Genomic DNA, 26,068 nt, shown 5'->3' on the forward strand with positions numbered 1-26,068 from the left:
CCAAGAATAAATCCCATTTGGTCTGGATGTATAATCTTTTAATGTGCAGTTGCGTCATTTTTCTATTGTGGCATTTTGTTGAGGATTTTTGCATCAATGTAATAAGGGATATTGGTCTGCAGTTTTCTTGTAATGTTGTCTGGCTTTAATATCAAGGTAATGTAGAATGAGTTGGGAAGTTTCCCTTCTTTTTCAATTCTTTTGAAAATTTTCGAAGAGACTAGTATTAGTTCTTCTTTAGATATGTTGTTGTCTGGCTTTAATATCAAGGTAATGTAGAATGAGTTAGGAAGTTTCCCTTGTTTTTCAATTCTTTTGAGAAGTTTCAAAGAGACTGGTATTAGTTCTTCTTTAGATGTTTGGTAGAACACACTGGTGAGGACATCAGGTCTTTAATTCATTAGGAGATTTTTGATTATTGGCTGAATTGCCTTGGTTAGAGGCATATTCAGATTTTATTCTTTTCTAAACTCAAACTATTCTTTTAGTTTAGGCTTGATAGGTTTTGTGTTTCTAAGAATTTTTCCATTGAATCTAGGTTATCAAATTTGTTGGTGTACAATTCCTTATATTACTTTTATAATTCTTTTTATTTCTGTAGAATAGGTGGTAATACCCTCACTTTCATTTCTGAATTTAGTAGTTTGAATCTTCTTTGTTTTTTTCATTATCTATCTACCTAAAGGTTTGTAAATTTTGTCGACCTTTTTGAAGAGCTAAGTTTTGGTTTTGTTAACTTTCTCTCTTATTTTTATATTCTATATTTCATTTATCTCTGTTCTGATCTTTATTATTTCCTTCCTTCTGCTAGCTTTGGGTTTAGTTTATCCTTTCTTTTTCTAGTTTCTTAAATTATAAAGTTCAGTTGTTGATTTGGGATCTTTCTTCCATCAGTTTCCCTCTTACTCCTGCTTTCTCTGTTTTCCATAGTTTTGACATGTAGTGTTTTTGTTTTCATTCACCTCTAAGTATTTTCTAACCATCTTTGTGATTTCTTCCTTGATCTATTGTTTGTTTAATACTGTATTGTTTAATTTCCACAATTTTCAGAATTTTCTAGTACTCCTTCTTTTATTAATTTCTAATTTTATCCCATTGTGGCTGGAGAAGATACTTTGTACAATACCTACCTTTTAAAATCTATTGAGACTTAAATTGTGTCCTAGTATATGGTCTATCCTAGAAAATATCCATGTGCACTCAACAAGAATGTGTATTTTGTTGTTGGATAGAGTGTTCTGTATATGTCTCTTAGATCTAGTTGGTTTATTATGTTGTTCAAGTCCTCTATTTCTTCACTTATCTTCTGTCTGGTTGTTCTATTCATTATTGGAGTGGAGTATTGAAGTCCCCAACATTATTATAGAACTGTCTATTTCTCCTTTCAATTTTATCAATGCTTGCTTTATATATTTTATGGTCTGTTATTAGATGTGTAAATGTTTATTGTTGTTATATCTTCTCATTGTACTGAGCAATCTATTAATGTATAATGTTTTTCTTTGTCTCTTGTAGCATTTTTTAAATTTAAAGTTCATTTTCTTTGATATTAGTATAGTCACTCATTCTCTTTTGGTTACTATTTACATGAAATATCCTTCTCTATCTTCACTTTCGATCTATTTGTATCTTTGGGTCTAAAGTGAGTATCTTGTAGACAGCATATAGGTGGGCTGTTTTCTTATCCATTCTGCCAATCTTTGTCTCTTTAATGGTGAGCTTAGTCTAATTACATTTAATGTAATTACTGACAAGCAGCAACTTACTTCCGTAATTTGCTATTTATTTTCCACATACCTTACAGCTTTTTTGTCCTCCATTCCCTGCATTACTATCTTCTTTTGTGTTAGTTGATTTTTTTGTAGTGAAAGATTTAACTTTCTTCCTTCGTGTTTGTGTACGTCTATATTATTTAGCTACTTTCTTTTGGTTACAATTGGGATTACATTTAATACCTAAAGTGATGATATTCTAATTTAAATTTATATGAACAACTTTAATAACATACAAATACTCTGCTCCTTTAACAGCTCTGCACCCCACCCCTTTAAGTTGCAGATGTCTCAAAATTACATCTTTATATACTAATAATTTTTCATGTCTCCACAATTGTGTAGAAAACAAAATGTGAAATTACCAACCAGACTGACAATAATGCTAGCTTCCAGACTAATAATTGTTTTTAAAATGATTGCCCCTTAAATCATGCAGAAAACAAAAGGTGGAGTTACATACCATCATTATAGTAATTCTGACTTTTATAATTATAGATATATTTACCTTTGCTGAGATCTTTTTTTCTTCATATGGCATCAAGTTATTGTTTAGTGTCCTTTTATATCAACCTGCAGGAAGGACTCCCTTTAGCATTTACTGCAGAGACAAGTAAAAAACTCCTTCAGCTTCTGTTTATCTGAGAATGTCTTAATTTCTCCCTTGCTTTTGGAGAATATTTTTTCTGCGTATAAAATTTCTAGTTGACAGCTGAAAAAAATAGCACTATAAATATATCAGACCACTACTTCTGGCCTTCAAAGTTTCTGACGATAAATTTGCTCATAATCTTATTGAAAATTCCTTGTATGAGACAAATCAGTTTTCCCTCACTGCTTTCAAAATTCTCTTTGACTTTGGATAGTTTGATTATAGTGTATCTCGATGTGGGTCTCTTTCAGTTCATCAGCTGTCATTGAACTTCTTGGATGTTTATATTCATGTCTTTCATCAAATTTGGGAAATTTTCCATCATTATTTCTTCAAATATTCTCTCTGCACCCTTCTCTCTTTTCCTTTTAGGACTCCCACAATGAGTAAGCTGGTCCACTTAATGGTAACCCAGATGTCTCTTAGGCTCTGATCACTTTTCTTATATTTTTTTCTTTCTATTTCTCATATTTGATAATTTTCACTGTCTTATCTACAAGTTTGTTGATTCTTTCTTCTGCCTGCTCAAATCTGCCTTTGAATCCCTCTTTTAAAATTTTCATTTCAGTTATTGTACTTTTCAGCTCCAGCATTTCTTTTTGGTTTCTTTCTTATGTTTTCTCTTTTTTGATATTTTCATTTAATGCATATGCCATTTTCTTGACTTTCTCCACATTTTCCTCCAGTTTTTTAAACATCTTTAAGATTTTTTTAAAAGTCTTTGTCTAGTAGATGTGCCATCAGGTCTTCGTCAGGCACAGTTTCTGTTGGTCTTTGTTTTCCTCTTTGAGTGGGCCATAACTTTTTGTTTCTTTTTATGTCTCATAATTTTTTGCTAAAAACTGGATATCTGAATCTAATGATATGGTAACTCTGGAAATCAGATTGTCTCCCTTCCTCAAGGATTTGCTGGATTTTGTTTGTTTGTTGTAATTGTTGTAGGTTGCCAAGGATCAGCCTGAATTGCACACTTAAGAGTCTTCTTAGGTCTTTTCTGAGGCTGCACCTTCCCCTGGGCAAGTTCAATGTCTTTCCAACTTACCCCATATATGTGATTGCTTTTGAATGTCTTAGTCTTCAATGTCTGGGTCCCAAAAAGGGAAAAGGAGAAAAGTGAAGGAGACACAGGAAAAAGCACAAGCTCTTTAAATCCCCTGGAAGTCACTTCAGCCAGAGGGGGAGGTGCTTACAACAATAGGGAGAGGTGCAAACACATGGTTGCCATTTCTTTGTCTGTACCTTTGTGATCAGAGGCAGGCATCAGTGATCACAACATAGATCCCTGATATTTGTAGGACAGGGTTCATTTTTTCCCATTCTGGCTCCTGCACGTTGAGCACAAGCTGCTACTGGAATGTATGCACATCTGGAAAGCCTGCCACAGGGCTAGGGGTAGAGGATGTGTAGCCACTATTGTGTTAAGAGCTGAAACTCACTGAAATTAAGTACAACTCACTGTCCAAGCCTCCTTCTGGAAGTAGCCAATTTTGATTAGACACCAGGGTCCCAAAATAGATATATCAGACAGACTTGGAAAGAGTAATTGTTGTCTAGGTAGGGGGATAGATTCTGCCATCTACACATAATCCTCTATGAGCTATATTTTAAGGGTATAATTTCATTAAATTTAATGCATATGCCAAATAGAGATTCATCAAACATAAAATAACATGTTTTATAATAAGCTGATTTAGGATACATTTAGAAAAGAAATAGTAAACATCTTAATGTAAAATTGTAGAAACAAAAGAAAGGGATTCGCTCCGTGTGCTCAAGAACAAATCAAATTTTTCCTCCTTCAACTTTTTAACTCAACCATTACCCCCACTCCTCTTTCTTGGCATTTTCTTATTGTATCAACTGTGAAACAAGCCAACTTAAAATCAGACCCAAGAGCGGTAGGTAGAAGTTGTACTCAGACTCAAGAAAAAGCATGCAAAAATTTCTGTTCCTTTTAATATATGTGAAGCGGTTTCAAAATACAAATAGATAAATGTAGCTAATTAATTGACTTTAACATTAAAATTCAATTAATACATAGCATGTATTATGCTATACCCGGGATTGATGGATTGGCGGGTGGTGAGTTTTCAGAATGCCATTTTGAATTAACTTGCATAATCTTGAAAAAGAGAATCCAGTATGATATATATTTTTTTATTTTGGAGTGTTCTGCCATAAAAATAGCACTGGTCATTACGATCTTCCAGCACTTTTCTCTGAGTGATAAAAGATATTTTGGAAAATGTGGCTTTTATGATCTTTGGGAGGAGGCCTGGAAAAGGAGGGTTGAGAGTTCAGAGTAACACAGGAAATCTGTGTTTATAATGCTTAAGTGTGTGGGTGTGTTCATGTGGGCAGTGCTGGAGAGAAAAAAATAAAAGAAAATGTTTGCAAACCATTGCAAGCAGGAGTTGAACAAAAGACTCAAAGAGTCTGTAATATTTATGAAATGTATTCAATATTTACAAATATACTGGATTGAGGTTATCAAAAACAACTCTTGACACCAAAAGCACAATCCATAAAAGAAAAACGTGATATTTGACTTCATCAAAATTAAAACTAAGAGAATGAAAAGCAAACACTAAGAGAGTGAAAAGCAAGCCACAGTTTGGGAGAAAATATTTGCAGATCCTATGTCTGAAAAAGGACAAAACTCAACAATAAGAAAACAAGAAAATTTTTTAATGAGCAAAATATTTGATCTGAGACTTTACCAAATGAAATGATGCCAAACAGCCTTAGTCATTAGGAAAATGTAAATTAAAATCAAGATGAGATACTACTACAAATATATTAGAATAACTAACGTAAATTTTTAAAAAACTAACAATATCAAGGGTCACTGAGAATTAGAAACAGCCAGAATTTCTATATGTGGCCAGTAGGAACATAAAATGATACAGCCCCTTTGGGAAACAATTTGGTAGCTTCTTATAAAGTTAAATATATACCTATCATATGATCCAGCAGTAGCACTCCTCAATATTTACTCAAAAGAGATAAAACGTTATGCTCACACAAACTTATAAGCAAATATTTACAGCAGTTTATTCGTAATGTCTAAAAGTTAGAGACAATCCCAATATCTTTCAGGTGATGAATAGATACATTCATACAATAGAATACCACTCAACAATAAAAAGGACAAAACTATCTATACAAGTAATAACATGGATGAATCTCAAATGCATTGTGCTGAATAAAAGCAACCAGGCTTCAAAAAACACACATTATCGTTTCATTTATATGACATTTTGAAAAGAGCAAAAGCATAGAAACAGATAACAGATGAGTGGTTGTCCAAGGTTTGGACTGAATGAGAGGGGCTGACTAGAAACAGATGAGAGGAGGAAATTTTTTACAGTGATGGAACTCTTGATTGTGGTGGTTGTTACGTGGCTGTATGTATTTAACAAAACCCATCTAATTACAGTTCAAAATGGTCAGGAGATCGAGACCATCCTGGCTAACATGGTGAAACCCTGTCTCTACTAAAAATACAAAAAAATTAGCTGGGCATGGTGGCGGGCGCCTGTAGTCCCAGCTGCTTGGGAGGCTGAGGCAGGAGAATGACGTGAACCTGGGAGGCAGAGCTTGCAGTGAGCTGAGATTGGGCCACTGCACTCCAGCCTGGGTGACAGAGCGAGACTCCATCTCAAAAAAAAAAAAAAAAAAAAAAAAAAAGTCTTACCGAATGACCATTTAAAAACATTGTTTTCATTTGCTCACATTTATTGCACATTTGTTACACAGAGCTGACATTCTCACCTCCTCCTGACCTTCAAATGTTTCCACAGATAATGCAAGTTCTGAAGTTCTGAATGAAAAAAATAAAGTGATATTTACTATTCTACAGCGACTTGTTGAGGTAAGTAACCTGAAAAAACATGAGAATGTGGGAAAGACTACATTCAAGAGCAACATCAAGCTAAATCTACCCCAGTGATCTGGGAGTAACATTTCAGAGTGGACTGATAGCACCCTTTCATTTAGCTTTGCTCTTTTCACAGGTGCTAGGGAAAGCCATGCGATGCCACGCCTGGCAACAAGCCCACACTGCTTCAACTTCCTGTGAAGAAAGCCCTACCATGATCCCCACCCACATTATTTATTTTGGTGACCCGAACAAATAAGAAAATGTAGCCAGGAGTGTTTCCTTCCATAATTCAAGTAGTACTGGGTTTTAATACAAAGGAAAGCAAGATGCTGGGCAAGTTGGTGTGGTTAAAGACCCTGCACAGGAGTTCTCTTGTGGAAAGTAGCAGAAAGCCCACTAATGTTCAGGAGCTCTGGGATCTAGTCTTGATTCCGCCATACAGTAACTTGCTGTGTTACTATATGAGCATTTCAGATAATTTCTCTACGTCTTTATTTTCCCACTGTCTTAGTTAATATCTTGGTTGCAAGAAACAGATACCAAATCAAGTTGGTTTAATCTAGATACAGATAAATAGAAGGATAGATAGCTAATAGTTCTCAACTGGGGGGTGGTTTTATCACCCACCCATCCACCCCAAGTGGACATTTGGGTATGTCTGGAGGTATTTTTGGTTGTCATAACCGGGAGGATTGATGCTGTCATCAAGTGGGTAAAGTCCAGGGACTACCCTACAATGCATAGGATGGCCCCCAACAATAAAGAATTATTTGAATTATCTGGATCAAAATAGTGATGAGATTGGGAATCCCTGATATATATATCTCTCTCTCTTTCTCTCTCTCTCTCTCTTTGTATATATACTATGTATATAATATTTATGTGTGTATAATTTTTAAAGCATAGTATATTATTTCACAAAATCTAGGGAAATTTGGGGGGGTTGGAAATCATGGCTCAGGAAGAGTAGAAATCAAGGCACATTTTGCAGGTTTTGAGTTCTCAACAGAGTTCAAAGGCCTTCCTCTTAGTGCCCTCTGATTTCCAGGACTCACTTACAAATGCCCATTCTCTGTGAACCTCAGACTGAGGAGAAATGAGATAGACACAGCTTGAGTCAGCTGTTCATTCCACTCCAGTTGGCTATGTCCAAGGGGGAATGTTCAAGCCAAAGTTCAAGCCAGTGACCATCCTTGGAGACTGGGTCAGGAGCCCTTAGAAAGGTGGAGTTGGGAAACAGCCCTAAGGAGGCCCATTACATTTATCTGTAAGATACCAATAATGCCACCGCTCCTCTGGAGACCTACTATCAAATAAAAGGTTGTGGGCCCCGGGGAACTTGGAAACAGAAATGGCAGGTGTCTCCTTTAAATAGAATTCATAATATTTCTCTTTTTTTTCTATCTTGAAGAACAGATTTCATTTTTTACACTTCTATAAAACAAATGGAACCATGACTTATGTTCCACAATTTCCATAGTTGATTTCATGAACTTTAACAAGTTTTCCTTATTTATAGCAGTCCCAAGCTTTATTCCCTTAGAGATGTCAGGACGTGGAGGGTAATTTTGCTGCCTGCCCTCTATGCTTTAAAGACCAAGTGAATTGAAAGAACAGTAAATCCCTGCCCCAACACAATAAGTGGGGTCCAGAAGAATTTTACGTGGGGTCTAAAATTCAATCAACTATTCGTGGTCGCGTTATTTTGAAGCTAATGAAATGGATGCCAGGAACCTGCACAGCTTGCCAGTGGGTAGCGCCAACGGAAGCCCATGCCAAACTTGGCTGAGTTTGCCGCCATCTAGTGGCCACTCCCAGAGTCAGTTTACACCTCGCAATGAACAGGATGCAGGCCTGTGGCTGGCCAGGACCAGCCTTCAGCAGGCCATTCTAGGATTTTCCCGGTTAGCTGTCGCTCTTGGATTGGTCCAGACCAGGAAGACTAATTATTACAGGATTACTTAATGAGGAGCTTTTCTGTACTTGGAAACATAAAGCAATGGTTTTAACCTTTGTGAGATTACAGGCCCCTTTGAGAATCTGCCTATAGGCATGTAATTTTTCATACAATTTCTAGAGGGTTTTGGGCTTACTGAAGCTAATACATGGACACAAAGGGAAAGACACTGAATATAAACCTGATACAGATGTTAGCTGGGTGTAATTGTAAGCCATTCTGAAGTCGTTTGGAACAGAAAGGGAAAATGGCAAGGGCAGGTGTGAGAATAGGAGGAAATCTACTGCTAACTGGAGGATAGTAAGAGTCTTACTGTCCTCTAAAATGTGCCAAATGCCCATGGATCTTTAGTTGTATTTATACATGCTGTGTATCCCCACCTTAGCTTTCCACCCTTAAAAGTGGTTCCATGTTTTACATGCCTGAGTTTTTCCTGGCCCTTCCTATTCTCCTCTGATTTCTATCCAAAGTCGCTAGTGGACCAACAATAGGTTTCGGTTGGGAGTGAGAATACTGCCTGGGATTAGGCCAGCACCCCCCATTGGCTGGGTGGGTGAGCAAGTCCTGCACCCTCCCTGGGCTCAGCGTGAGGATGAGCATCCTTTAACCCCTCTTAGGATGGAATGAGACACTGTGTACAAGTGAAAGACATTGAAAGAGTCAGAAACGGTAAACAATTTTTGGAGTCTGCAATGTTATTCCAAAAACAAGTCCTTCTAGGATACTCCACAGGTAATGCATGCTTAAAGCGGGTGAAATAAATGTCAGCTGGACTTGCTGGGAGAGAAAGGAGGTATTGTCCTATTTTCCAGGGGCTTGTTGACAAGTGGCATTAATAACTATTATTAGTGCCTCCTCCTCACTACTCACATTATAAGCAAAAAGCTTTCACCTTTGGTTTCAGTAACCCCTTAACACGTCAATTCTGACACTAATTCCCTGTGTGAGCAGGAGCTGGGGCCGGCCTGGCCTCCACCCTCTTCTGTACAGCCCTGACATCTGCAGAATCACAGACAGTCAGGTCTGCAGGGAACCTCAGAGAAGAAGGAATGCCTTTAACTAATTCAGGGCACTCAAACCACAACACACACACACAGATGCCTCTCACAGTGGAGGTACATATTTTCCAAAAATTAAAAACTGCTCGGCTGGGTGCAGTGGCTCGTGCCTACAATCTCAGCACTTTGGGAGGCCGAGGCTTGAGGATCACCTGAGGTCAGGAGTTTGAGAGCAGCCTGGCCGTCATAGCAAAACCCAGTCTCTACTAAAAATACAAAAATTAGCAGAGCATGGTGACAGGTGCCTGCAGTCCCAGCTACTTGGGAGGCTGAAGCAGGAGAATCGCTTGAACCAGGGAGGCAGAGGTTGCAGTGAGCCGAGATCACGTCATTGCACTCCAGCCTGGGTGACAAGAGTGAAACTCCGTCTCAAAAAAAAAAAAAAGTGGCATCGTGGGACTGGGCGCAGTGGCTCATGTCTGTCATCCCACCACTTGGGGAGGCCAAGGTGGGAGAATCACTTGGGGTCCGGAGTCCAAGACCAGCTGGGCAATATAGCGAGACTTCATCTCTACAGAAAAAAAAAAAAAATCAGCCGGGCATGGCGGTGCACGCCTGTGGTCCCAGCTACTTGGGAGGCTGGGGTGGGAGGATTGTTTGAGCCCAGGATGTTGAGGCTGCAGTGAGCTGTGATCACACAGCTGTACTCCAGCCTGGGCGACAGAGCAAGACCCTGCCTCTTTAAAAAATAAAATTTAAAAAAGGGCCAGGTTACTCAAAGCTGTACTCTGGAATATTAAATAATGTTTTAATGTATACTTTTAGAGAAGAAAATTTTGCAAAACTCAAAACCATTATGATAAAGTAACACAATTGCAAACATTTTGGGAATGTGTTGCCATTGTGCTGTGGCTCTGGGTCTTAGCAACACTTAAGGTGCAGATCACAAACTTTGCTGCATATCCAGTCACTTGGGAGCTTAGAAAAGTTCGAATACCTAGACCACAACCCTTGTTACTTAAATCCGTGTCTCTGGAGTGGAACCTGGGCAGGTGAATTTTTTTAAACCTCCCCAGGACAGCCACGTTTGGTAACCACTAACTTAATGGAGGAGTGGAGAATGTTCATCTCAAGCACTGAGGCTGCCTTTGCATGATTCCCTTTAGCCTCAGGGTGACTGCTCTGATCGACGAAACTATCGACACTCGGAAGCACTGGGGTGCTCACAGAGAATCAATTAAAGGCCATGAAAACTGCAAGATGGGAAATGGTGAAGAGGCTTACAGTGGAATCTAGGCTTGGAAGGGAGATAAGAGAAGTGGATGAATGTGAGATCTAGGTAGTAGGTGGACAGGACTGACGGTGCAGTCAGTTGGGGAAGGGGGAGGTCATGAGGCCAAGGGATGGCTCAAAGATGACCTAGTTCCTGGGATACAAGGTGGCAGAATGTCAGTCAGCTACATAATTTGCAGAGCCCAGTGCAAAATGAAAATGTAGAGCACCTTGTTCAAAAATCATTAAGAATTTTAGGATGGTCACAACAAAACATCAAATTCAGTGTGGAGCCCTTCTAAGCATAGGGCTCAATGTAATTGGTCCTCTCTTCCACCCACGTCCATCCTCCACTTGTTCTTCCTCCTTCTTCCTTCCATCTGCCTCTCCCTCACCCCTGGATGCTGGTGTCTCTCTCCCTCTCTCTCTAAGCTTCTCTGTCTTTCTTTCTTCCTCTCCCTTCCCTATCCTCGCCTCTAATCACAGTTACCCACTAAACCTAACCGCCCATACTACAAAACTGAGGTTTAATTCTCATGTTTGGATTCCTGAGTAGGGCTGCTTTTCCCAGGGCCCCAAGTCTGAAGGATTTCTCTGCCCACACTTGAATTTCAATCATCAAGAAGACTTTGATTATAGGAGCAAGACATACCCCTTGTAGCTCTGTTCAGCAGTCTAAGCCTTAATGACTTAAGCCCTGACCGCCCTTAGGGATAGCTAAATGCCCAGTCACCCACATGCTGTTCCAAATTAGCTTCAGAAACCAAAAGCCCCACTTCCCTCTCCATAAGAAAGTCAGAAATATCTCTCTCTGGACCAAACTGTTGTTCAATCACTAATAAGGACAGGAAAAAAAAAAAAAAGCTTCAGACTCATTTTAACTTACTTAATTTCACTGGGCTGCAGAAAAGTTAACAGGCCACAGACTATTCCACAAAAATCTCTTTGATACCTGTAATGTGCCAGAAACTGTTCTTGGCAGTGACTATCTAAAAGTGCATGAAACAGGCAAAGCCCTGCCTTCAGAAGCTTATGATCTCGTGCAAACATGCAAAGGAATGAGATTGTTTCAGGCACAAATAACAGTATAAAGAAAAAATGTAAGATAATGGGATAAAGAGAGATTGGATTTGCAGGGGCTAATTATAGCTAGTTATACTAGATGCTAGGGTCAGGAAAGACCTCTTTGAAGAGATAATATTTGAACTAAAACTGGCTGGAGTGGAGGAAAGGCCATGGTAAGATCTGGGAAGCACATTTCAGGGAGAACAGCAGACAGGCCTTGAGATGGTGGCTATGAGCACTGGATGTTCAGAAAACTGTTAATAGAAGGAGGGTGTGGCTGGGACACAGTGTGGGAGGAGCAGAGGACTACAGGTGGGAGGAGAGAGAGGGGAAGGGGCCTGATCCCATGGGCAGAGATCATGAGTTTGAATTTAATCCTAAGTATACTGAAAATTTTAATGAGGAACTGACACATTTGATTTCCACTTTTAAAAGATGTCGAGTCTGGCCACCGTGCAGAAAATACATGGTCCAGGACAAGAGTGGAGGCAAGAAGCCAAATCAGCTAACTATTTCCTAGACTAGGCAAGAAATGGTAGTGTTTACAGCATTGGAGATAATGGAAATAGTCAGATTAAGGACATAAATTGGTGGTGAATCCAAAAGTCTTTTCTGGTGGATTAGATCTGGAGTGGAAGGGGAAAACATGAATGAAGATGACTCTAGGTTTTTAGCCTGAGCAACTCGGTGAATAGTAGAGCCTTTTGCAAAGGGCAGGTGAACTGGGTGTGGAGGGGTGGGAAAAGGGAAGATTCAGAATTCTGTGTTGGACACACTGGGGGAGGGAAGCCTGTAAGATCTTCAGGGGGAGATGTGGGGCCATCCAGAACCCAGAAGAGAAGTTGGAGCCAATGTATGAAAGTTAAGGTAGGACTTAAAGCCATGGAAAGGGCTTTAAAGGTTTTAAGGTTGGATAAACAGAAGACGACAGGGGGACTGAGCCCTGGGACCAGAGCCAGCTTCACAGAAAACCTGTACAGTCATACAGAGCTCCATGCTTGGATGGTCCCTGCACTTGGTTTAATGCTTTGCTGTCACTATGTTGAAATTCTTAATAATTTTTGATCAAGGGACCCCACATTTTCATTTTGTACTAGGCTCCACGAATGATGTGGCCAGTCCTGCTTGGGACACTTCATTGTTAAGAGATCTGGTAGAGAAGGAGACTTCATGAAAGCAGACTCAGAAAGAGTAACTAATGAGGTAAGGGAAAGGCAGGGGGCACAGTGTCAAGGAAGTCTAAAAAATTTTTTTTCAAGGAGAAAATGCCTGATTGTGTCAAATGCTGCAGGACAGTTGAGTAAGACGAGGACACATGCTTAACTGGGCTGACTGATGAGTGAGAAGGAATCAGGTCTCTCACTTACATTTGAAAGCCTGTGTCAAGAAGATACATGGGGGTACCTGCCTTTTTTTTTTTTTTTTTTTTTTTTGAGATGGAGTTTCGCTCTTGTTGCCTGGGCTGGAGTACAGTGGCCCAATCTCGGCTCATCACAACCTCCACCTCCCGGGTTCAAGCGATTCTCCTGCCTCAGCCTCCCGAGTAGGTGGGATTACAGGCATGCGTCACTACACCCAGCTAATTTTTTGTATTTTTAGTAGAGACGGGGTTTCTCCATGTTGGTCAGTCTGGTCTCGAACTCCCAACCTCAGGTGATCCGCCTACCTCGGCCTCCCAAAGTGCTGGGATTACAAGCGTGAGCCACCGTGCCTGGCCCTGGGGGGGGTCCCTGTCTTTAAACCCATGCCCCTTCTCCCTCCATCTCCTGTTCCATTTTTCATAGTCAGAGGCCTCACACACATGAATGTGGACACCCCAGCCTAGACATCCAAACTTTGTTCTGGGACTCTCTGCAATCAATCGTCCGCAGAAAAACCACTGGGAGGACTTAGGAAAACATTCCTGCAGCTCCTGGCCATCTGCGTAGGGAATTTCACAATCTCGGATGGTCTAGAAGGCAGGCAGGGCACAGGGTCTAGGTGGGCATGTCCTCTTGATCAGACTCCTTGCTCTGTGAGGAGGAAGGCTTACAGATGGAGCAAGAAAAGAGCAGGACCCTCTAAAATACATGTCTCCAATGGAGGCCCCTGTTGTCCAGGCCTACGGGCAGCACTGGAGATAAAGATGTAGGTAGACGAAAACTTTTGGTGGTAGGAAAATTGAGTAATTCTCACTTAGTTGTACATATTTTTCTCTATGAATGTTATCAGTGAGAGTGATGGCAGAAGGAAGTGTTAAGGCCTTGAGGAGAAAATTAAAAAGTAGGCGTAAAAGTTTTGGGGAAAATGAAAGTGAATTTACTAGGTACGTGCTATAGTTTAAATGATGGTGTCCCCTCCAAAATTCATGTTGAAACTTCATCTCCAATGCAACAGTGTTAAGAGGTATGGCCCTTGGGAGGTGATTAGGTCATGACAGCTCTGCTCTGATGGATGGTATTAGGATGCTCATAAAAGGGCTTGAAGGAGTGGGTTCACCCTCTTCTGCTCTTCCATCATGTGAGGTCACGGCACTCCTCCCTTTCACCCTCCCATCCCTTTCTGCCATGTGAGACCACGGAGACAGCATCATCTACAAGGAATGAGCCTTCACCAGACACGGATATTGAAAGCACCTTGATCTTGGACTTGCCAGCCTCCAGAACTGTAATAAATAAATGTCTGTTCCATATAAATTATCCAGTCTCAGGTATTTAGTTACAGCAGCACTAGTGGACTAAGACAGTAGGTGTAGTAAGTTTGTCTGGTTCTGTTGAGTGCCCACCTCAAATGACTGGTCATAAACTCAAAGTGAATCCAGGCAGCTCAGGGGTGATCTTCTCCAGTGATGTTCAGCTGTCCAGTTACAGGCACTAAGAAGGTGGATTATTGGGTTTAAATAGGGTTAGGGGTTATGGTGAGGAAAAATGGCCAGAGAATTTAAGGGTGCATGTTCAGTAGTAGACTTAATGCTAGTTATGAATCTGTGGTAAGGAGGACCTAGTGAGGTGACTGATAGTGAAAAAATGGTGGGACCAATGGAATGGTGGCTCACTGAGGTAATGTCAGAGAATTGCTGGAGTGAGTGAGCTGGGCACATAGGATGTGGTAGGCACAGAGTGGGAAGTCTGAAAGTGAGATTTCAGAGGTGGTACAATTGTAGGAGGTGACATGGTTTATTTATGACTACAAGTGGCTGAGCTGGTTGGAGGAAGTACTATCTAACAGCTCTGCAAAGGAGGTGGAACTACCGGCCCCATTTTTCAGATGAGAAAACTGAGACACAGAGACATTAAAGTGACTTGCCCAAAGTCAAAGAAGTGAGAAAAGGTTGAGCTGGAAATCAAACCCAGGCTCATCTGCCTTTAGGGGCCTCATTCTCAAAGACTGCCTACTACATTCAGGTATGGCTTCGTAGTTAAGTCAAGTGTCCTTTTTTGTTTTTCTTTCAGGAAATGATTTTTATCTGGAATCTTACTTTTTATCTGTGAAGACACGAAGTTGGCTACATTATCAATCACTTTCATTACCATGCTGGGCATTTCAGCCCACAGAAGAACGAGATTGGGATAATTTTGTGCTGGCCAGAAAACTGGTTAAATCCAGGGTTTTCTGGGGAGAAATAATGAAAATGGGCCACATTTATTGGTGGAAATGCAACTGCATTGTCCGCGGGCACTCTCTACTGGCTCTAAATCAGAATAACAATGTGGGATTAGAAGCTTGATTTGTGGCTTTTTGGAAGGAGCATATAGACTTGAATGAACATGTAAAAACTTGCCCCTTGTAGATATCTAGGGGCTATGGCTTAAGTGGGGCAAGAAAATCTTTTGTTACAGAACAAACTCTGTGTCAGCTTTTTAAATGTCACAGTCACAGTCACGCTGCATATGTCTAATTCCCTTTAGTGGGAGAGCCCCGCTTCCTCAGAGTGTCTCTAATGACTGTCAGAATCTTAATCTTTTTCATCTTCTTACATTCTGAGCCTAGTAAAGTGTCCAGCACATAGTAGATGTCCAATAAATATGTGTCAATCAGAATAGAAGAAAAATGAGCAAAATGGTACAATCTTGCGGAAGGGAGAAGGACTAATTGTACCTGGGTAATTCAGGAAGCCTTCCCAGGATGAGCTGGGTGGTGGACCTGGTCCTGGAGAGGGAGAGGTAGAGTTGGTAAAAATATATATATATATCCAGAAAGCAGAATAGCAAACTTAGGGGCCAGATATAGGACCCACAAAGGTAGGAATTTTTGTGTGATTTTAGAAAGAAGTACCTTGCAATACACTGACAGATGTGGCTCCTGATCTTTCTGGAGAAAATGTAAGCAAGACTAAAAGATTTCATAAAAACAGATGGAGGAAGCTAGCATGACAGTTTCAAGGAGGCTGAAAAATGAATTTGGAAGGATTTCTAACCATGAGTACTAAAAAGAAAGAATAATGACTCCAGGTTTAAAGATATTTTCTCCTAAATCAATTTTTGCCATAAATTGTGTGGCTTCTCAGGAAATTCAATTCAAGAAACATACAGAGCACCTATCACAATTACAGCTTTGTTTCCCTGGGCCTAGCGACCTGATTCTAGGGTTACTTTCCTGGTTTTCACACTGAGTTCCATGTCCCATGAGCCCCCTGAGTCCCAGACAAATCAGGCCAGCTGTCACTCTACCTGGAAAAGAGAATGAGGAACGCTCACAGGAAGAAGATCAGTGCCAAAATCAAGATCAAACAGGTTGGTCTCAGGACAGAGCACAAGGGCTGGGCTGAGAATGGACTGGAAGTGACAACTCTACATCTGCTATCATCTTTACTCTGAGATGCCTGTATAAGGAGATTCCTCACCCACTAATAAAGTGGATTTCTGACTTCTGAATGACCAGGTGCATGGAATCAAATGCAGAATGACAGTCAAAGGGGAAGAATGCATGTGCAAGAATCTTTGAGTACCAACAGCAGAATTGAGGACAAGAAAGGCGGGAGCCTCATTTTGAAGGTCCTGCTCTTCCCCCACAATTATATCTACAAATAATGATCTGAAAGAGAATGGTAGGCCAGGTACAGGACACAGCTAATAGGAAAAACTGTTCTGCCACTGCTGTAACCCCCATGTAAGTGATCACAAGCAGTTAAACACTGAGCCCCTGAAGCCCAAACTAACAACTTCCAACCTCACTTCAGTGGCCAGAGGTACGCATGACAGTAGGAGATGGTCGGCAGCTCTGGAGGAGGAAGCAGTAAGTCATGGAGGGGGATCTTCCACGGAGCAAACAACCCAGAGTCACTCTTTGCCTACCCAAAGCAAGGAAAGTTTGAGGAACTGCTCCTGTCATAGCACAGAGACAATGACATTTCTACAGCAGGAATTCTGCAGGAAACTTACCAGAAGCTATCATTATCCTTATTAGAAAGTCACAACTCAGGCATTTTACTTATTTGGAAAATAACTGGCAAAAATAGACAAACAAAACAAAGCGAAAAGGAAGAAAACAAGAATAGCCATGCAGACAAAATTGACACAATTCATGCAAATTGAGAAGGAAGTGAATATATGGCATTTGGAAGCATAAAGAGTAAGAAACAGAACATGACCAGTCAACTGCAGATCAGCATGTGTGCTGTGAGCCAGGAACAGATACTGGGCAGGAAAGGAGATATCTGCAGATGTTGTAAAGACCATATGTCTAAAGAAAAGAATGAAGAACTAAACCTAATTAAGACAAACAAAACCCTGGCACTGCTGGCTGTGGTTTTCACCAATGACTTGATTCAAAGGAGCTGATATTAGATTTCCATTATAGTTAATGTCCATGACAATAATGATAATTACTAGTGTTTATGAAGCACTTACTAGATACCAGTTCTTATGCTAAAGTTTGACATAGATCATCTTCTCTTATCCTCACAATAACTGCATGAGTTAGCACTAGGATTGCACTCATTTTACAGTTGGAAAACCTGAGGACCAACGTCACACAGTGACTGACTGATGATACTGGGATTCAAATTCAGGCATTCTGGCCCCAAAGCCAGCTTTTTAACCACTGTATGATAGCTGGCTCATTCCATTATGGTTAGTTTACACTTTGTCAGAAAATTCTTTTTGTAAACTTTATAAAATTATTTTAAAATATTAAAAAGTATTCACATCAGACTCAGGAACTCTATATCTTACTGCTTCCTCTTTCACTTTGAAACTCCAAACCAACAAGGAAGCAAATTTTTCAGCCACCATAGGCCAAAATTCCAGCAGTGGGGTATCGCAGCCCCATCCGGAGCTGAGATCCATGTGTGCATGTTTTGGGGGTGGATGGATAGTACGGCGTGGAAAGGAGAGAGTGCGGCAGCTGTCACCTTAGTCAGTCACAGCTTAAGGAGAATAGATGGTGGTAGCAAAGTTGAGCATCACTTTTAGAAATGTGGAGAGGTGGTGAGGGGTGCTTGCAGCATGAGAGGCACAGCAGGGCAATGCTGCTTAAGTACCTATCACATACAAGTGAGCAAATACATGTTTTATGATGAGTGACTCAATGAGTGAATGAAATGAAATGACTGGTCTGAATGTACTGAAGATTGCATAATTTTATGTAACTCTAGGTAAAGAATATGAGTGGTCATGGAATTGCGTTTTACTTTATGAACTAATAGAAATAACTTTCAACATTTTAATATTCCTTGAATCTTTCTTAGATAAATTGCAATGATCAGTCACTACTAAAAAGTAGGATATCTGAAGCTGAGTGTGGTGGCTCATGCATGTGATCCCAGCACTTTGGGAGACTGAGGCAGGAGGACTGCTTGGGCCCAGGAGTTCGAGACCAGCCACGGCAACATAGTGAGACTCCCCCATCTGTATTTTTAAATAATAACATTTTTTTTAAGTATGGAAATTATTTGCAATGAACACATAAACTCTGATTAAAGACAAAGACTAAAAGTATGCTAATCAAATGGGCGTTAGAAGTTGTGACTCAGCTTCAAATTTAGCTCTGCTTCCTGGCAGCCAAGACAAAGAGGAGAACACAATAAGTTGCACTCCTGTCTTACTAGAAAGGAGGAAGCACTGCAGTCCCTCAAAGAAGACAAAGTTATTTTCTGAGCACTGAATTCCCAAGCAACTTTCTCACATAGAGTTATACATAGAAGTCGCTGGCGTTCTCCATTCTTCATTCTCATTTTTCCAGTACAATTAGGAGCAGATTTCATGAAATCATTACTTGCAGGAAAGCTATAAACTGAAGATATAACATTAAAAGACAACTCAGTGAGCCCTGTTCTGCGAGGGTAGCAAGATAATGTAATCCAAGTACAGCTTCTAGTCTGATCTGAGGTTGGAAATGAGACTGTCTATAAAGAAAGGAAACAGATGTTTGCTAAGCACCCAACATATGTCATATGCATGAAATATTTTCTTCCTCTCAGCATATGTGTTACTATCTCATTTGTAGAAGCTAAGCAACTTGCCCCAGATTCACTACTGTTTAAAGCAGAGTCCCAAGCTCATGCACACTTTCCTATACCACACGTCCTCCTTTCTTTCACAATTTTTATCAAGAAGAGTCAATGGACAATTCAGCCCCTTTCTTTGGGCAATTTGAGGTTATTCTCCCCAGTGAGGGCCTAGAGTGCTGGTGTTACATACCATATTAAGAACAACTCATTTTGTTCAAAAGCAAAGGATTGTGGGGTTGACTCATATCTGCATGTTCAGAAATGTTCATGGCTCTTATCTAAAAGGAAGTCCATAGTATTGAGAGCTGTAAACTTCTCTGTTTAAATGGCCTGGGAAAGGATTATTATACTCTCTCTCCAGTGATCAGAAGACCTAGAGACTCCCCGTGGACAAGATGTTTACACTGTGACCAAAGCATGGGTAGGAACTGGTGGTGGTAAGGGAGACCCAGATGGAGAGAGGGCTCCAGGCAGATGAGAAAGAGCTGGAAGCTACAGAAGGGAGGACGTGGCTGAAGTCTCCAGTGTGCAGCAGGAGAAGGGAAGGTGGCAAGAGAGAGGTGGGCAGGTAAGCAGGGCCAGATCATAAAGACTTTCCATTTAATTCCTTCATGCAGAGGGTCTATACACAGTATGAAGCCTTCTGTTTCTCCAAAAAAGTAGACACAATGTAAAGGAAAATCACTGTGAGAAAGATAGCGAGTCTGGGGCCCCCTCAAGAACATCTGCACCTGGATCTCAAAGAAGGTGAATGGCAGTGATGGGAACAGGGGTGGTGGGGACAGAATTCTTCTTAGGCACCATCTGGGACTCCCATAGCTGTTCTCATCATCACAGCACCTCTCTCACCGCTTTGCAGTTGTTTGCTTGTCTCTGCCTCCACTGAACTGTATGCCCTACAGGACTGTCTTCATATTTCATATTTAGCTCAGCTTCCTGGTAGCCAAGACAAAGAGAACACAGTAAGTTGCAGTCCTGTCTTACTAGAAATGAGGAAGCACTGCAGTCCCTCAAAGAAGACAAAGTTATATTCTAGGTCTGCCAGACCTATGGGTATCATTTTTTTTTTTCTTTGCAAAGTGACTTGGTTTTTAAACAAGCTTTCAAAGAGAAAAAGGATGATGAGTAAAGCATAACACAAGAAATGTCAATTATTTTCTCTCTTTGTAACTTTTGTATCTCAGTTCCTGTCTGGGGACTCTACAAAATTTCCATGCCATCCTCTGTGACAGAATCCCCACAATCTGCCTGTGCCTCGCTGTGGCTCTCCGTCATGCTCTTCCAGGTACTATTTGGTCTCAGTTGCTGTGACCACCAGTGGGACTTTGCTTCTGCTCTTTACTCCCTCCCATCTCTTGTATCTTAACACAAGTTCAGACCACTTGACTGGGGTGCACCTTCATGCAAGATTCTTTCCTCAAGCTGCCTTGTGTGTGATAGGACCATTTTCATCAACTTACTTCTCTCAATTGGTCCCAGCATCTTTCTAACACCCCCATAGTGGGCCTTACTCAAAAGGACCACATTGCAGCTGGTGGAGTCTCCATAGAGTTCTCCCATTGGATGCTACATGAAGATGCTTCATAACTGTGAGGTGTGAGACAGGGAGATGGCAGCACTACCATTAATGAAGTGACTTATAGTGATGTATACCCACGCCAGGGCCATTGGGCATCTTAACCCTGGCCTAGTTTCAGACACATAGGCACCAAGAACCATCGAGCTAGCCTCTGCCAATCCAAGTGCACAGTCTCAGACAAAGTACAGAACCTAAGTTGACCTCATCTGGCATGTACGGGGGAATTTTGTGCATGAGTGGATATAAAACCAGGTCCTGTTTTCCCATCACCACTTAGGTTGGTTCCCACTCTGCTGCTGCTGCAGAAGGCCCAGAGGTGACATCAGTCCTTTTTCCTCAAATGGCCAGAAGTCTGCTGTCCTGGGCAGCAGGAAGCATGCACTTCGTGGAGAGAATTTAATTTATGCCTAAATGTTAAGTCAACAGCAACATATGGACAGACATTTTTACTTAAACAACCAATAGCAATGTAACCTCTGCATAAAAATAGAGTGGGCCCTGGAAGGAACAGCTCCCTTGTGTAGCTGTTCACTGTCTATGGAAGGCCGTGTTCATATCCTTTTTTTTTTTTCTTGAGACAGAGTCTTGCTCTGTCGCCCAAGCTGGAGTGCAGTGGCATGATCGTGGCTCACTACAACCTCCGCCTCCTGGATTCAAGCAATTCTCCTGCCTTAGCCTCCCAAGTAGCTGGGATTACATGTGCCTGCCACCATGCCCAGCTAATTTTTTGTATTTTTAGCAGCTACTCTACTTGCATGTGTGGGGACCTTTATCTATCAGGGACCAGAGGCTACTCATGGAGAGAAAAGACTTTGGGCACAGCAAACAGACCACATTCAGTCCATAACCCAGGCCAGTCTGGTTAGCATATAGTAAGTTTGGCAATGAATTGTAAAGAAAGCACTCACCACTTTCTAATGTTCAGAAAGCTGAATATCAAACAAACACAAATCAGTTCACCATGGGCTATATAGTTTCAGGATTCTCCAACCTGGGGAACCAGCATTTCAGTGTTCAAATAAGGCACAAAATGTGCTCAAGTAGACTGGCCTGGTCATTGGGAAGCCATGTAACTCTTTCAAGAAAGCCCTGTAACCTGGGACTGGAGGTCCACAAAGTCTGGACCTGTCCTCCAGTGATGACAATTCAGTTAAAAAGGCACACAAATTAACGAGCAAAATATTTGAGTAACTGCGTGAAGGCAGTGAAAGGCTGTCATGATTCTAAAATTGAAAATGATAAAGGATCAAAGGAAGAAGTGTGTGCTCTTGGCTCCACCTCAAGTCAAGACTGTTTGCTCTGCATTTTCCTTTTTCTTCCAACCCCTATTCCTGCCAGGATCAATAGGTCAGATGCAGGAAGGCCTGCGATTTTTTTTTCATCACGGCATGAAAATCTGTCAGACTCATGGTAGTGGACTCAGGTGAGTCTGCCATCCAGCAAGACCCTCTTCAGCTCCGAGATGGAAGTACAGTGGAGAGTCCCTCCCCTTGCTCTCAGAGACTTTCACTTTCACTCCAGCTCACAAGATTCTGGGGAAACTGGAAGCACAGCTCATCAAAAAAAGCTAGGGCCCCTTTCCTGGGTCACATTCTCGGTCAGTGTCTTGCTATTTCACCAAGTGCCCATTCTAGTGTCCTTCCTAAGCTACGGCCTGGCTCCCTGAGGACAGATCTCAATAAGAGCCTCCAAAAAATTGAGCTAGAGAGTGAATCATGAGTTAATATTTGGGTTCTAGTCCCAAGTGACCTTATATTCCACCCTTTTGGTGATCATCTACTCCAGGAGTTCTCAATTAGAGAAGATATTACCCTCACCGCCATCCCCAAGGAACACTTGGCTATATGTAAAGACAGTTTTATTTGTCACAACTAGTAGTGGTAGGGGGGGTGTTACCATCGCCTAGTAGGTAGAGGCCAAGGATTCTGCTAAACATCCTATAATCCACAGGACAGGCCCCACAACAAAAAACTATCCAACCCAAAATGTCAATGGTATCTAGGTTGAGAAAACGTTAAAACCACAGATTGTCACCTTTCCTGACATAACTCCCAGTTCCACAGGTCTTCCCAATAGAGGTAAGTTTCTTTGATATATTGGTAAGCCAGTTCCCACAGTTACACCTGGACACAGGATGCTGGAGAGGGGACTGGAAGTCCTGTGACTGAGTCAAGGGCTCTCCCTCATCAGAGGACTTAGCTTATGATCTGAATTCTAGTTCATGTGACACTTATAAAGGCATCCTACTGTAGTCCAGTCCTTCAGGGTGACAAACTTGTAGATAGCATGGATAATGACAAGGGCTCCTCTGTATTTCATTATGTCCTTATTATTATTTTTTCATTAAGTAATACTAAATAACATCATCTGCTTGTTTTTGTTGGCTGAAGCATTCATTCAGCCAACAAATATTTATTGTGTGCCCAGTTAAGAACAAGCACTGTGCTCTATGCTAAATGGGTGATAACTGTCTGCTGGGGCTAGTGAACACAGACCACAGTACCTACAGCAGGAGTTCTTCCTCGGGTGAGGATGAAAGTGGGGGGTGCTTGTTGAAATGCAGGATCCTGGGCCTTCCTCCAGAGATTCTGATTTTGTAAGGATGGTGCTCAGAAATCTGCATTTTTAGCCAGCACTTGATGTGAGTCTGATATAGGTTATCTATGGGACCATGCTTTAAGAAACATTGGTAAAAATCATGAAATTCACTCAACCAAATCCCAGACCTGAGTATATGCAGTCTTGAGCTCTAGTGTGGTAATTTCCTATATCTGTGAAAAAAATCATTTAACTATTAATTGTCTCAACTTTCTTGTTTTTTAAACCAAAGGAGAGTAAGACCCTAATAACCTGTGTTCAAACATAGGTGGAGAGAAGGTAGAATGACCTTATTTATGTAGAAGCAGGACACTGTCAAAGGAACAGAACCATATAATTTGTATGACATAGATTGAGCATTAGCCAAGTACATTTGTATCAGTGATAGTTAGGAGGAAAATCTCTTGCTTATGTAAGAGGTATGAACACTCTTTTTTCTCTGAACTGTCCTCAGCATACAATCATTCATAGCTTGATTAGGGAACGCTAATCTCCCCTGGTTATCAAGATAAATGGCTTCTCTGATTACTCTGTTTTCTTTCAAATCCTTTCTCAGGCCTACATCATTAATTCTCCGCTTGTGACTTTTCAATGGAGCACTTATTTTAGAGCACACTTAACCCTATTAGAGGTTCAAATCTAAACCTTGTTCCAAGCAAAATTCCTCCAAGCTGTTAGAAACACCTTAATACTTATCTATATCTAATATCAAGGAAGTTATCTATCTCATGTATGGGCGAGATACATAAATGTAGGCAATAGTTTTCAGCCCGATTGCTCTGACATGAATTACTGTGACCAATTTAGCAACAGAAGAAATCTATACAAAGAACTTCATAACGAATATATAGATTAAACTTAATGTATCACTGTCATCATTAGAAGGACAGGGTATGGATTAAAGGCCAGACTATCTCAGAAAATATGCCAGTCTCCCTTAAAATAATAAAAAATACATCTCTTTTCCAACTCATCTAAGAATTCCCTCCCATTCTGTTCCTTTAATTATATCTTTATTATGTAAGGTCTTTATTATACTTTAGTACGTTTTTATGTTCCTGTCTTGTTTTTGTTGTCTACCTTTTGCTACCACCTTTTAATACACCTTGACTCCTGGGCTCACAAAACAGAGCACCTATTGAATTTACTTACAGATTGAGCACCTCAAAAGACTCTAGCCTTTGCGCTCCTGTTCAGAACCATTCAAAATATGGATGAGTTTCCAAACAGGAAGGAAATGGAATATGCTAAAAACTCACAGTTTTGTGTGTAATCTGTAGCCTTAAATCATCCGAAGTACCCCAGATCCTGCACACCAAGGAGTTCCATCCCACTGTTTCGTCCAAATGAAAGAGAACCCCCTCCCAGCATTTTACAACTTGGACCTGGCATACCAATTTAAATGCGAATGGTCCCTCAAACTCAGATTTGCTGCGAGATCCATTTTTAAGTAGACTATGCTCCCTGCAGACCAACATGCAAATGGTGCTCGAGTATACGTAAGAATCACAGAGGCAACAAAAAGACACCAACCATACCTATTTTCACAGCCTCCATTTTCAGGTTGAAATCCCAGTTCCTTGGCAATTTTAGGGACATTTTGCTTCCAGTTTAAGTGAGTAGTTAGTGAAGCGGTGAGTCTGTCACAGTTTGCGCCCTTCTTGTCTTTTCGCTCTTTCCCTCTGTTTTTGTGTCTGTTTTTGTTCCTCCTTATGATTGCTTCACAAGCAATCTTAGGCTTGAGGCTGATTTGCCAACGTGTCTCCTCCTTTCTCTTAGATGAAAGGTCCATCCATCTGTCACAGGAGGATGGCACCCAAACTCTCCCAGCCTCCACCCTCAGTCCCACAGGGGCTAGCACCCTGCTTTTCTTGCTTTCAGTTTTACCAGAAATATCCTAGTTGACACTTCCCTCTGCGTCATGGGAAGCAAAGCTCCTTTTCGAAAGAATCTCAGGCCTCACTGAGTTGAGGTTGTGATAAACAACTGCTGCCTCTCAGTTTTGTGTGTGTGTGTGTGTGTGTGTGTGTGTGTGTGTTTTAACTGTCTGCTTCCTTGCATTTGAGGAAGTGGGTGGCTGTTCAGTGAAGATGATACATTATGAGCACTCTTTCTTGAGAAAATGGTTTTTAGAAATGCTTGAAAAACCAGAATGGTTGCTTCTGTTATAAAAGGCTACAGTTTTAATTAAAAGAAAATGTCCAAACTCCCTTCATCTACTTCAACTCTAAGCTCTCCTCTTCCTCACCTAAAGGATCAAGCATCCGAAAATGGTCAGAAAAACAACAAGCATTCCCCCAAAGTTATCTTCTTTTAAATTCTTCCTGCTGTAAGGACCATGTCGCAAGCTCTCCAGCTGCTCAGGATAAAGTTTGCAAGTGATCTTAGCCTGATGTAGGGAGGGTTTTGATGTATTTGGCTTAATGAATCAACTTAAGCTAGGTCGACCCACTCACATATCCTAAGGGTTCTTTGGCATTGTACACAGGGTGTGGGCTTTAGAATCAGGGTGTGTGGGCTGTATACATGGTGTGGGTTTCCATTTGCTAGCCCTTCAACTTTTAAAAAAGCAACTGAATCTTTCCAGACTTTAATGTCCTCATCAGTAAAATGGGGTTGATAATAACCACAACTCAAAGGGTTTTTGCAAAGGAATCTAGTGCAGAGCTTGACACAGAGTGGTTGCACCACAAACATTAACTCAACCTTTATTCTATTCTATTTAGTTCAGTTCCGTGGCAAGCTTTCATGTTTAACTGGGTCAGTCTAACCTAGTGATTAAGCATTTGGGCCCTGGAAACAGATCACTGGTAGTCAAATCCTGGCTTTTTTGCTGTGGGACTATGGACAAGTTTCTTGACCA

General features: G+C 41.0%; 1 protein-coding gene across 2 annotated transcripts in view; it reads right to left on the reverse strand.

Annotated features, from left to right (window-relative positions):
* The window catches only part of ARHGAP25 (Rho GTPase activating protein 25), a 92,512-nt gene extending 67,228 nt beyond the window's left edge, over positions 1-25,284 (reverse strand). Inside the window, exon 1 of one of the 2 annotated variants that reach the window (XM_054545991.2) lies at positions 24,744-25,284. In XM_054545991.2, coding sequence (XP_054401966.1) covers positions 24,744-24,804 — 61 coding nt within the window. In that variant the 5' untranslated portion in view covers positions 24,805-25,284. 2 annotated transcript variants of the gene reach the window in all.
* Positions 25,285-26,068: the final 784 nt, after the last annotated feature.

This window comes from Pongo abelii, chromosome 12 (assembly GCF_028885655.2).
Source record: "Pongo abelii isolate AG06213 chromosome 12, NHGRI_mPonAbe1-v2.0_pri, whole genome shotgun sequence".
Taxonomy (NCBI): Eukaryota; Metazoa; Chordata; class Mammalia; order Primates; family Hominidae; genus Pongo; species Pongo abelii.